This window comes from Numenius arquata, unplaced genomic scaffold (assembly GCF_964106895.1).
Source record: "Numenius arquata unplaced genomic scaffold, bNumArq3.hap1.1 HAP1_SCAFFOLD_1663, whole genome shotgun sequence".
In the NCBI taxonomy this organism is placed as follows: domain Eukaryota; kingdom Metazoa; phylum Chordata; class Aves; order Charadriiformes; family Scolopacidae; genus Numenius; species Numenius arquata.
Window position 1 is genome coordinate 1 of NW_027414506.1, and position 13,034 is coordinate 13,034.

Consider the following 13,034-nt stretch of genomic DNA (forward strand, 5'->3'; position numbering starts at 1 on the left):
CAGGGGACCCCAACTGCCCTCCCATGGGTCTCTGACTCCCCCCCAGGGGAGCCTAATCCCCCCCCCAGGGGACCCCCAACACCCCCTCCCCAGAAACCTCCAACTGCACCCTAGAATGCCCCCCCCGGGCACCCTAACCCCCTAGGAGACCCCAAATGCCCCCCCAGGACACCCCCAACTGCCCTCCCAGGGGATCCTGACCCCCCCCCCCTTCCCCCAAGGTGACCCCAGTCCCCCCCCCCAGGGGACCCCCAACCCCCCCTCCCCAGAAACCCCCAACTGCACCCTAGAATGCCCCCCCCAGGGCACCCTAACACCCTAGGAGACCCCAAATGCCCCCCCAGGACACCCCCAACTGCCCTCCCAGGGGATCCTGACCCCCCCCCCTTCCCCCAAGGTGACCCCAGTCCCGTCCCCCCCCCCCTCGTGGCCCCCCCCCCAAGTCTCACCGCCGTCGGAGAGGTCTCGGAGGGAGCTGCTGAGGGCGCTGCGCTTCAGCCCCTCCCCGGCCCCAAAATCCTCCAAACTGCTGCGGCTCAGCCCATTGAGGGCCTCCCGGGGGGGGCCCCCCCCCCGCGGCCCCGCCACCCCCTTCTGCTTCTCCAGCTCCGCTGGGGGGGGGGGGGGAAGGAGGCGGGGGGGGGGGGAAGAACAGGGGCAGCCCCAGTCATCCCAGTGCCCCCCACACACACACACACTACCACCACCACTGCACCCCAGTGGCCCCCCCCAGCGCTCCCAGCACCCCCAAAGCCCTTCCCAGTACCCCCAGTGCCCCCCCCCCTCATCCCTCCCAGTGCCCTTCCCAGTGCCCCCAGTCCCTCTTCCATCTCTCCCAGTGCCCCCAGTGCCCCTCCCAGTGCTCCCAGTCCCTCTCCCAGCACTCCCAGTCCCTCTCCCAGCGCCCCCCCCAGTGATCCAAGTGCCTATCCCAGTGCCCCCAGTCCCACTCCCATCTCTCCCAGTCCCCCTCCCAGTGCCCCTCCCAGTGCTCCCAGTGTCCCTAGTCCCACTCCTATCTCTCTCAGTCCCCCCCCCAGTGCTCCCAGTCCCCCTCCCACCCCTTCCAGTGCCCCTCCCAGTGCTCCCAGTGCCCCTGCTCACCCTCCACATGGTACTTCTCCATCACCTGCACCTCGGCCACTGACTCCCAGTGCCCCCAGCGCCCCTACCAGTGCTCCCAGTGCCATCCCACCCCTCCCAGTCCCCCTCCCAGTGTTCCCAGTCCCCCTCCCACCCCTCCCAGTGCCCTTCCCAGTGCTCCCAGTGCCCCTAGTCCCACTCCTATCTCTCTCAGTCCCACTCCCAGTGCCCCCAGTCCCCCTCCCAGTGCTCCCAGTGCCCCCGCTCACCCTCCACGCGGTACTTCTCCATCTCCTGCACCTCGGCCACCGACTCCCGGAGGTCGCTGGCGAAGCGCAGCCGGTCCTGGGGGCTGGGGGCGTTGAAGACGATGAGAACCTTCCGCTCCCCCCCCGGCGCCGCCGACAGCAGCTTGATCCCGAACTGGTAATCTGGGGGGTGGGGGGGGGGTGGGGGTCAAAGGTCATGGGGGGGCAGTGGGTCAGTGGACCTTCCTCTTCCCCCCACTCCCAAGGCATCCGTTGATTTCAAAATGGAAATGGGGGGGGGGCAGGGGAGCATCCCATGGAGGTTCTATGGGGCAGGGGGGTCATGCCATGGAGGTTCTATGGGGCGGGGGACCGTGCCGTGGAGGTTCTATGGGGCAGGGGAGGAGGTTCTGTGGAGCAGGAGGTCATGCCATGGAGGTTCTATGGGCAGGGGACCGTGCCGTGGAGGTTCTATGGGGCAGGGGAGCATCCTGTGGAGGTTCTGTGGAGCAGGAGGCCGTGCCGTGGAGGTTCTATGGGGCAGGGGACCGTGCCGTGGAGGTTCTATGGGGCAGGGGGCCGTGCCATGGGTTGCCGTGGGTCGCTGTGGGGCTCACAGGCGTTCTGGAAGAGCTGCATGTGCATCTCCACGAGGGGGAAGCTCTGGCGGAAGCTGTAGGTCACCAGGATCTTCTTCTTCTGGAAGATCTTCGTCACCTGCCAAGGCCACCCGGGGGGGGGGGGGGTGTCACTGGGGGGGACCCCTACACACACCCCAGGGGACCCCCACCCCCCAAGGGACACCCACACCCCCCCCAAGTGGGGAGGGGACCCAGGAGGCTCACCACCAGCAGGTCATTGAAGAGGAAGACCTCGCGCTGGTGCAGCCCCAGGCGTTGGGGGCGGTTGGGGTCGGGGACCTCGTAGAGTTGGCAGCAACAGACCAGGCGCCGGTGGGGCAGGGAGAGGACCTGGGGGCAGGGGGCGGGGTCAGCGAGGGGGGTGGGGTGGGGCCTCGGTGGGACACACCCCTCCCCCCCTCACTCTCTAGGGTGGTGGCATCCCTTGACATTAGGGTGTCCCATCTCTGGGGTCACCTGGAGCGTCCCCACCATGGGTCACCCAGAATATCCCCCATTGGGTCACCTAGAACATCCCCCACTGGATCATCTAGAACTTTCCCCCGTAGGGTCACCTAGAACATGCCCCATGGATCACCTAGAACATCCCTCTATAAGGTCATCTTGAGCATCCTCCATAGGGTGACCTAGAACATCCCCCATAGGGTCACCTAGAACATCCCCACTGGATCATCTAGAACTTCCCCCCGTAGGGTCACCTAGAACATGCCCCATGGATCACCTAGAACATCCCTCTATAGGGTCATCTTGAGCATCCTCCATAGGGTGACCTAGAACATCCCCCATAGGGTCACCTAGAACATCCCCCTGTAGGGTCACCTAGAACATGCCCCATGGGTCACCTAGAACATCCCTCCATAGAGTGACCTAGAACATCCCCCATAGGCCACCTAGAGCATCCTCCATAGGATCACCCAGAGTATTCTCCATAGGGCCACCTAGAACTCCCCCCATGGGTCACCTAGAACATCCCTCCATAGAGTGACCTAGAACATCCCCCATAGGCCACCTAGAGCATCCTCCATAGGATCACCCAGAGTATTCTCCATAGGGCCACCTAGAACTCCCCCCATGGGTCACCTAGAACCCCCTCCCGCCCCTCAGGGGGAACCCACCGGCTTCTTGCCGACGATCATGCGCTCCACGGCCTGGACCTGGGAGACGTGGTCGTCGTTGGTTCGCAGCTCCCGGTTCTGGATGCGCTGGTAGATGCCCACCAACATCTCCCGGGGGATGTCCTCCCCATTGTCCACCCCTGTGGCGACCACACCGCTGCTCTAGAACCCCCGTTCCCCAGCAGGGGAAAGGGGGGGGGACGGGACACGGGGACAGGGACAGGAGGAGAGTGTGGGTCCTCACCGCGGAGGTTCTTGATGAAGTCCTCCAGCTTCATCTTGCGCTCGGCCTTGACGCTGGGGCTGTACATGTCGGTGTTGAGGAGGATGATGGCGAAGGCCAGGATGAAGATGGTGTCGGGGTTGCGGAACTGGCGCAGCAGGGCCGCGTTACACACGCAGTAGCGTTGGCTGCAAAGGGGTGGACAAGTTTTCCCCCCCACACAGGTCCAATGGGGTCAGGGGAGCCCCCAAAGGCCAGCCCCCAACACCCCACAGAGGTCCCAGCCTCCCCTTGGCTGTGGGGCACCACCTCTAATGTCCTCTCAGTCTATAGGGGCACCTAGAACCTCAGCTGGGCCACCACCCCCAGCATCTCCCTCTTCATCCATAGGGCCACCTAGAACATCGTCTGGGCCACCACCCCCAGCATCTCCCTCCTGATCCATAGGGTCACCTAGAACATCGTCTGGGCCACCACCCCCAGCATCTCCCTCTTCATCCATAGGGTCACCTAGAACATCGTCTGGGCCACCACCCCCAGCATCTCCCTCCTGATCCATAAGGCCACCTAGAACCTCACCCCCTGGTGACCACACAACCGCGTTCCACGGCCCGGTGGCCTTCCCGGTGGCCCGGGGAGGAGATGATGTGGGTCCGATGCCCCATAACCGTCCCTCACCTGAAGGCCTCGATCAAGCGCTCGACCTTCTGGGCCTCCCCTTGAACCCGAATGTGAGACTGGAACTTCCTCAAGGCCTCGTCCAGCTCCATCCCGGAGAAGTCCATCTCGTCCACCACGCAACTGGAGGAGGAACCACTCCAAACTCAGTCCTGGGGTGACCACCCCCCCCCCCCCCCAAGTCCCCCGCGTGTGTGTGTGTGTGTGTGTGTGTCCCATCCCGGTGGGGTTCCTTACTCGAGAACGTCACGGTTGAACTGCTTCTGGCGGTTGCCCAGGAACTCGCCGATCATCTGCCGGCTCAAGCCCTTCCTCTCCAGGATGAAGTGGGCCACCCCCACCGGGGTGTCCGAGAGGAACCCCCTCTCGATCAGGTACTGGATCCCCTTCTCCGGTTTCCTACCAAGGTCAGAGGGGTGGGTTTTAGGGGTCACCCCCCCCACACACACACCTCTGCGGGGCTCGTCCTGGTTGTAGGGTGACCTAGAACGTCATCTCCTGGCTATGGGGTGGCTTTGCCAGGGTTGTGGAGTCGCCAAAAGGTCACCTTGGTTTGCTTGGGGGGGGGGGTGTGTCACCTAAGACCTAGAACGTCATCGTGTCTTGACTATTGGGTCACCTAGAACATTGCCATGGCCATACTTAAGGGCTGTCTAGAACGTTCTTCTATAGGGCCACCGAGAAGGTCCCCCTGGTCTTCCTATGGGGCCACCAAGCTAATCTTGTCCTTCCTGTAGGATCACCTAGAACATCACCCCATCTTCTCTATAGGGCCACCAAGAAGGTCATCTTGTCCTTCCTATGGGGCCACCAAGGTCACCCTTGTCCTTGCTATAGGATCACCTAGAACATCACCCCATCTTCTCCATAGGGCCACCAAGAACTCTACCCCGTCCCACACATGGGGCCACCCAAAACCCCCTGTGGGGCCGCTATGGGGCCACCAGACCCCATCCCACCTCCCACTCGGGGGGTCCCCTCCCCCCCCCCCCCCAGCCCCTCCCCCCTCACTTGTTGAAGAGGTTGAGGCCGATGCGGTACTGCCGGCGTTGCACCACGTCGTTGTTGAGCGCCGGCGAATCCCAGCTCTGCCGCGGTTCCCGTTGATAGGTAGCTTTGCCGGGGGGGCCGGAAGGACCGGGGGGTTGCGGGGGGGCGGCGGGGGGCGGTGGGGGGGGCGGGGGGGGTCGCCGCAGGCTGTCGCGGGAGGAGGAACCCGAGGAACAGTTGAGGGTCTCGTTGGAGTTGGAGCTGCTCCCCAAGCTCTCGTTGTCCCCCTCCGAGCCTTCCTCGGGGGGCGGGGGGCGGTGGGGGGCCGGGAGGGGGCGCGAGGGGGGGCGACATCGGGGTGGAAACACCGATGGGGGGGGGGGGGCCACTACGGGGTAAAGTACCCCCCCCCCCTCCAGCCCCTTCGGGTTCGTAGGGACCCCCCCCCGGTTGATGGAGCCCCGGTCGGAGCGGGTCGCTGAGGTCAGCCGAGCTGTCGCTGGGGGGGCTCCACCGTCAGCAAAGGGGGGTGCCCCCCCCCGCCCGCCCCCCCCGCCTCCCCCCCCACGCCCCCGACACTCCAAACAGGGGGGGCCGCGGCGAGGGGGTTCCTCGGGACCCCCCCAACGCTCGGAAGGGCCGGGGGGGGTTGGCGGAGGGAGGGGGAGGAGGAGGAGGAGCGGGGGGCGGGGGGGGGGCCCCCCCCGTTTCCGGGGGGGGGGTTCGGGGCTGGGGGGGTCGCTCGGGGGAATGGGGGGGACCCCGGGAGCCCCTCGTCCAGGTAGAGGGTGACGTCGCTGGCGGAGGGTGGCGGCGCTGTCACCCGCCGGGGGGGGCGGGGGCACCCGGGGTGACCCCCCGGCCCCCCCCCCAGGGGCCTCGTCGATGGAGGCGGCCAAAGACTTCACCTGGGGGGGGGACAGACACCCCCCCGTCACACCCCCCCGTCTCCATTGTCACCCACACCCCCCCCCATGGCCCCCCAACTCCCCGTGACCCCCCCCCCATGGCCCCCTGTGACCCCCTCAGTCCCCCCCCCCCTCCCACCTCCTTGGGACCCCCATGACCCTCAGCTCCTGTGAACCCCCCCCTTGTCCCCTGTGACCTCCTTTGTCACCTGTGACCCCCGTGACCTCTGTGACCCCCCCATCCATGGCCCTGTGACCCCCACGACCCCCCCATGTCCCTCATGTCCCCTGTGACACCCCCCATGTCCCCTGTGACCCCCATGTCCCCTATGACGCCTATGACCCCCCATGGCCTCTGTGACCCCCCATGACCCCTGTGACACCCCCCCCCCATGGCCTTGTGACCCACCATGGCCCTGTGACCCCCATGTCCCCTGTGACACCCCCCCATGGCCCCTGTGACCCCCACGTCCCCTATGACCCCCATGACCCCTATGACCCCCCCATGGCCTCTGTGACCCCTCATGACCCCTGTGACCCCCCCCATGGCCCCTATGACGCCCCCCATGGCCCCCATGGCCCTTGGGACCCCCAAGCCCCCATGACCCCCCCCTGGTCCCCCCCCCAACCCCCTGACCCCCACGCCCCCCCCCCCCCCCCCGACCCCTTACCTGCTGCGCAAAGGCCTCCTCCAGGTCGGCTCCCCCCGGCCCGAAGTCGGCGGAGGCTGAGAGCTGCCGGGGGGGGGGTCCCGGCCCCCCCAGCCCCCCCACCCCCCCCAGCCGCCCCTTCAACCCCCGTCCCCCCCCCCTCCATCCAACCCCGCCCGGCACGACCCCCCGTAACGGGGAGCCCTGCGGGGGGCCCCCCCCAAGACCCCCTCGTCCAGCGAGGCGGGTTTGCCTTGGAAATAAGGAGGGGGGGGCGGGGGGGGTCCGGGAGCGGCGGGGGGGGGGTCCCCGGTCGTACTCCTCGAAGGAGAACTGGAGGCGGAGGCCGGGGAGGGCCAGGCGTCGAGCGCGCCCCCCCTCGCTGCGCAGCCGCTCGAACTTCTGGGCCATGCGGTAGCGGCGGAAGGCGGCCTGGATGGTGCGGGCCGCCCGGCGGGAGCGGAAGTAGCCACCATACTTGCGCTCCAGCATCTCCACCTGGTGGGGTTGGGGTTGGGGGGGGGGAGAGGGAACGGGGACGAGACACACGGACACACACGGGGAACGTCGGGGGAGACGATGGGGAGACGGGGCGGGGAGATGGGGAGAAGGACGTGGGGATGGGGGCATGGAGATGGGGGCATGGAGATGATGGGGACATGGAGATGATGGGGACATGGATGGGGAGATGGGGATGGGGAGATGGGGAGAAGGACGTGGGGATGGGGACATGGAGATGATGGGGACATGGATGGGGAGATGGGGATGGGGAGATGGGGAGAAGGATGTGGGGATGGGGACATGGAGATGGGGAGATGGGAATGGGGAGATGGGGAGAAGGACGTGGGGATGGGAAGGTTGGAGACGTGGGGACATGGATGGGGACATGGGGATGGGGAGATGGGGAGAAGGATGTGGGGATGGGGACATGGAGATGGGGGCATGGAGATGGGGACATGGATGGGGAGAAGGACGTGGGGATGGGGGCATGGAGATGATGGGGACATGGAGATGATGGGGACATGGATGGGGAGATGGGGATGGGGAGATGGGGAGAAGGATGTGGGGATGGGGACATGGAGATGGGGACATGGAGATGGGGAGATGGGGAGAAGGACGTGGGGATGGGAAGGTTGGAGATGTGGGGACATGGATGGGGACATGGGGCATGGGGAGATGGGGAGAAGGATGTGGGGATGGGGGCATGGAGATGAGGGCATGGAGATGGGGACATGGATGGGGAGATGGGGATGGGGAGAAGGACGTGGGGATGGGGACATGGAGATGGGGGTACGGATGGGGAGATGGATGGGGAGAAGGACGTGGGGATGGGGACATGGAGATGGGGACATGGAGATGGGGAGATGGGGAGAAGGACGTGGGGATGGGGATGGGAAGGTTGGAGATGTGGGGACATGGATGGGGACATGGGGATTGGGACATGGATGGGGAGACGGGGATGGGGAGATGGGGAGAAGGATGTGGGGATGGGGACATGGGGATGGGGAGATGGGGATGGGGACATGGAGATGGGGACATGGATGGGGAGATGGGGATGGGGAGATGGGGAGAAGGACGTGGGGATGGGGACATGGAGATGGGGACATGGATGGGGAGATGGGGATGGGGAGATGGGGAGAAGGACGTGGGGATGGGGATGGGAAGGTTGGAGATGTGGGGACAGGGATGGGGACATGGGGATGGGGACATGGATGGGGAGATGGGGATGGGGAGATGGGGAGAAGGATGTGGGGATGGGGGCATGGAGATGGGGGCATGGAGATGATGGGGACATGGAGATGGGGGCATGGATGGGGAGATGGGGAGAAGGACGTGGGGATGGGGACGTGGAGATGGGGGCATGGAGATGGGGGCATGGATGGGGAGAAGGACGTGGGGGATGGGGACATGGAGATGATGGGGACATGGAGATGATGGGGACATGGATGGGGAGATGGGGATGGGGAGATGGGGAGAAGGACGTGGGGATGGGAAGGTTGGAGATGCGGGGACATGGATGGGGAGATGGGAATGGGGACGTGGAGACATGGATGGGGACATGGGGATTGGGACATGGATGGGGAGATGGGGAGAAGGACGTGGGGATGGAGACATGAATGGGGAGATGGGGATGGGGACATGGGGACAGGGAGATGGGGACGGGGACATGGATTGGCATGTGGGGACATGGGGGTGGGGTCACGGGGACATGGATGGGGATGTGGATGGAGATACGGGGGATATAGGGACACGGTGGTGCACCAGAGGTGGGGACAGGGGACAGGGAGGGGACAGGGCAGGAGAAGGTCAGAGGTGAGACAAAACTCGGGGCAACGGGGGGTGGCACCAGGGAGGGGGCACAGTGGCCTTGCACGGGGATGGGGCCTTGCACAGGAACAGGCCTCGCACGGGGACAGTGAACCATCACACGTGGCTGGGGACCACCACACATGGGGTTGGTGACCACCTAGTAGGGCTGGTGACCTTCATATGGGGCTGGTGACCACCATCTGGGCCTGGTGACCATTTCATGGGGCCGGTGATTACTGGTGACCATCACACATGGGTCTGGTGACCATCACACATGGATCTGGTGGCCACTGGTGACCACCACCTGGGCCTGGTGACCATCTCATGGGGCTGGTGACCACTGGTGACCATCACACACGGGTCTGGTGACCATCTCATGGGGCTGGTGACCACTGGTGACCGTCACACACGGGTCTGGTGACCATCTCGTGGGGCTGGTGACCACTGGTGACCGTCACACACGGGTCTGGTGACCATCTCGTGGGGCTGGTGACGTCTGGTGACCATCTCATGGGGCTGGTGACCACTGGTGACCATCACACACAGGTCTGGTGACCATCTCATGGGGCTGGTGACCACTGGTGACCGTCACACATGGGTCTGGTGACCATCTCATGGGGCTGGTGACCACTGGTGACCGTCACACACGGGTCTGGTGACCATCTCGTGGGGCTGGTGACCACTGGTGACCGTCACACACGGGTCTGGTGACCATCTCATGGGGCTGGTGACCACTGGTGAGCACCACCTGGGCCTGGTGACCATCTCATAGGCCTAGTGACCATCACATATGGGGCTGATGACCATCATATGGGCCTGGTGACCCCCATATGGACCTGGTGACCATCTCATGTGACCAGTGACCGTCCCACGTGGCCGGGGACCCTCCCGTGGTGGGGTGGAGGTGTCAGGGGGGGGGGTTGTCCCCAGATGTCCCCGAGGTACCTTCTTGTCCTGCAGGTCGGTGGAGAGCTCGTAGCTGTCGCTCAGAGCCTTCGGCCTCTTGCTCTCCTCCTCCTCCTCTTGCTTCCTCAGGGCCACGCTGGCGGGTTGGGGGGGCAGCCGGGACCAGGCCAACCCCGGGGAACCCCCCCCGGGACCCCCCCCTCCGGACCCCCCAGATCCTTGGGGGGCCGGTTGGGGGAGGCCACGATAAGGGGGGGGTCGCCCGGGGCTGTCGGGGACAGCGCCCCCCCCCCTCGCTGCCCGGCGGCTCGCCGTCCACGCTGTGGGGACACCGTGTCACCCCCCCACATGGTGACCCCCCCCCGAGTCACCCCGAGACACCCCCCTCCCCCCCAACCCCCCCCCCAGACCTCCCAATGGCCTCAAGACCCCCCCAAGGACCCCATGAGACACCCCCAAACAGCTTGGAGACACCCGAGTAAGGATCGTGGGGACACGGGGACACGTGGACATGGACATGGGGACATGGGACAGATGGACATGGGGACACACGGTCATGGGACACATGGACATGGGGACATGGGACAGATGGACATGGGGACACACGGACATGGGACACATGGACATGGGGACATGGGACAGATGGACATGGGGACACACGGACATGGGGACACACGGACATGGGGACAGGGGGACACATGGATATGGGGACACGGGGACATGGGACACATGGACATGGGAACACATGGACATGGGGACACACGGACATGGGACACATGGACATGGGGACATGGGGACAGGGAGACAGATAGATGTGGGGACATGGGACAGATGGACACGGGGACACATGGACATGGGAACACATGGACATGGGGACAGGGGGACAGATGGACATGGGGACACACGGACATGGGGACATGGGACAGATGGACATGGGGACATGGGGACATGGGACACATGGACATGGGAACACATGGACATGGGGACAGGGGGACAGATGGACATGGGGTCACACGGACATGGGGACATGGGACAGATGGACATGGGGACATGGGGACATGGGACACATGGACATGGGAACACATGGACATGGGGACAGGGGGACAGATGGACATGGGGACACACGGACATGGGGACATGGGACAGATGGACATGGGGACATGGGGACATGGGACACATGGACATGGGAACACATGGACATGGGGACATGGGGACATGGGACAGATGGACATGGGGACACATGGACATGGGACACATGGACATGGGGACACATGGACATGGGGACAAGGGGACAGATGGATGTGGGGACAAACAGACGTGGGGACATGGGACAGATGGACATGGGGGCATGGGGACACACGGACATGGGACACATAGACATGGGACATGGAGACAGGGGGACAGATGGATGTGGGGACATGGGACAGATGGACATGGGGACACGGGGACAGATGAACATGGGGACACGGGGACATGGGGACACGGGACGTGGGGACACAGGGACATGGGACAGATGGACATGGGGACATGGGACATGGGGGCATGGGGATGGGACACACGGACATGGGACACATAGACATGGGACACAGGGACACGGGGACGTGGGACAGATGGACACGGGGACAGGTGGACATGGGACACAGAGATACGGGGACATGGGACAGATGGACATGGGACATGGAGACATGGGACATGGGACACAGGGACATGGGGACATGGGACAGATGGACATGAGGACAGGTGGACATGGGACACAGGGACATGGGGACATGGGACAGATGGACATGAGGACGTGGGACACACGGACATGGGACATGGGGACAGGGACAGGGACATGGGACATGGGACATGGGACATGGAACATATGGACATGGGGACAGGTGGACATGGGACACACGGACACAGGGACATGGGACACAGACAGCGCCCCCCCCCCCCCCGCCAGCCCCGGGGGGACCCAGGCGTCTGGGCCCCTCCCTCCCCATCCCCATTCCCCCCCCCCCCGGTGCTGGAACCCCCCCCCTTCCCCTCCTCCCCTCCCCCCAGGGCCCAGGCGTCCGAGAAAAAGGGGGGGGGGCTGGGAGGGGGGAGTTGCGGGGGGGGGGTGTCCCCCAAAATTTCGGGGGGGTGTCGGAAATACGGGGTCCCCGAGGGGGAAGTGATGATGGAGGAGGGGGGGGGGGGACGCGTTTTGGGGAGGTGTAAAAGGATTGGGGGGAGGGGTTTCGGGATGGGGTGGGGGGGGGGTTGGGTGGGGTGGGAGGCCCGGGGGGGGTTTTCGGGGGGGGGTCCCCAAAATTCCGGGGGGGGTCGGAAATACGGGGTCCCCGAGGGGGAAGTGATGATGGAGGAGGGGAGGGGGGGTCGGGACGGGGGGGGGGTAGGAGGGGGGGGGGGTCACGGGGAGAGGGTGTCACGGGGAGAGGGTGTCACGGGGGGGGGTCCCGGGGGGGGGTTTCGGGGGGGGTCCCCCAAAATTCCGGGGGGGGGTCGGAAATACGGGGTCCCCGAGGGGGAAGTGATGATGGAGGAGGGGGGGGGGGGGCGCGTTTTGGGGAGGTGTAAAAGGATTGGGGGGAGGGGTTTCGGGATGGGGTGGGGGGGGGTTGGAGGGGGGGGGGTCCCGGGGGGGGGTTAGGGGTGTTTTTGGGGTGGGGGGGGGTCCCCGACTCACCCGTGCAGCAGTCGCTGCCGGAGGGGCCCCCGCCGCCGGTCGGCGGTGCATTGCAGGCACCACATCACGGGGAGGGGGAATTGTGGGGGGGGGGGGGGAGACGGGGAGACGGGGACCCCCCCCCCGGTCCCAAAACAACGGGGGGGGGACCCCCCTACGGGTAAGGGGGGGGGGGGGGTTTTTGGGAGGGGGGGGGTGGTCCCGGCCCCTCCGCAGCAGCACCCGGGGCCCGGTCGGGCGATGGAGGAGCGCGGGGGGGGGGGGTTGAAGGGGGGGAGGGGGGGGATGGAGATGGGGGGGGGGAAGAGGAGGAGCGACCCCCCCCCCCCAACGTCTTGCGCGTGCCCGGACGCCTGGGTCCCCTTTTTTGGGGGGGGGGGGCGGATGTCTGGGTCCCCCCCTTTTTGGGGAGGGGGGGGAGGATGAGGAGGAGGGGGGGGGGGGGGAAGGGGGGGGGAGACGCCTGGGTCCCTCTGAGATGCAAAAGGGGGGGGGGGGGGGGGAGGTGTCTTGCCCCCTCCCCCCTAAAAAAAAATAAGGGGGGGGGGGACACCCCCACGGCTGGGTCCCTGATGGGGAGGGGGTGACCCACCCCCCAATTTTGGGGG

The 13,034-nt window shown here is 65.7% G+C and overlaps 1 protein-coding gene across 1 annotated transcript; it reads right to left on the reverse strand.

The window, feature by feature from the left end:
• Window positions 1-402: 402 nt before the first annotated feature.
• LOC141478046 (IQ motif and SEC7 domain-containing protein 2-like) lies at window positions 403-9,970 on the reverse strand (the record flags this gene model as incomplete). Its single annotated transcript, XM_074167182.1, is given in 16 exon segments — window positions 403-611; window positions 1,353-1,514; window positions 1,949-2,048; window positions 2,177-2,302; window positions 3,088-3,227; window positions 3,332-3,498; window positions 3,989-4,111; window positions 4,226-4,387; window positions 5,000-5,451; window positions 5,453-5,485; window positions 5,487-5,556; window positions 5,777-5,886; window positions 6,558-6,613; window positions 6,682-6,813; window positions 6,845-7,034; window positions 9,792-9,970. Coding segments are annotated over 16 exon segments (2,411 nt in total), but the record flags the coding sequence as incomplete, so codon positions are not given.
• Between the last annotated feature and the right edge of the window lie 3,064 nt (window positions 9,971-13,034).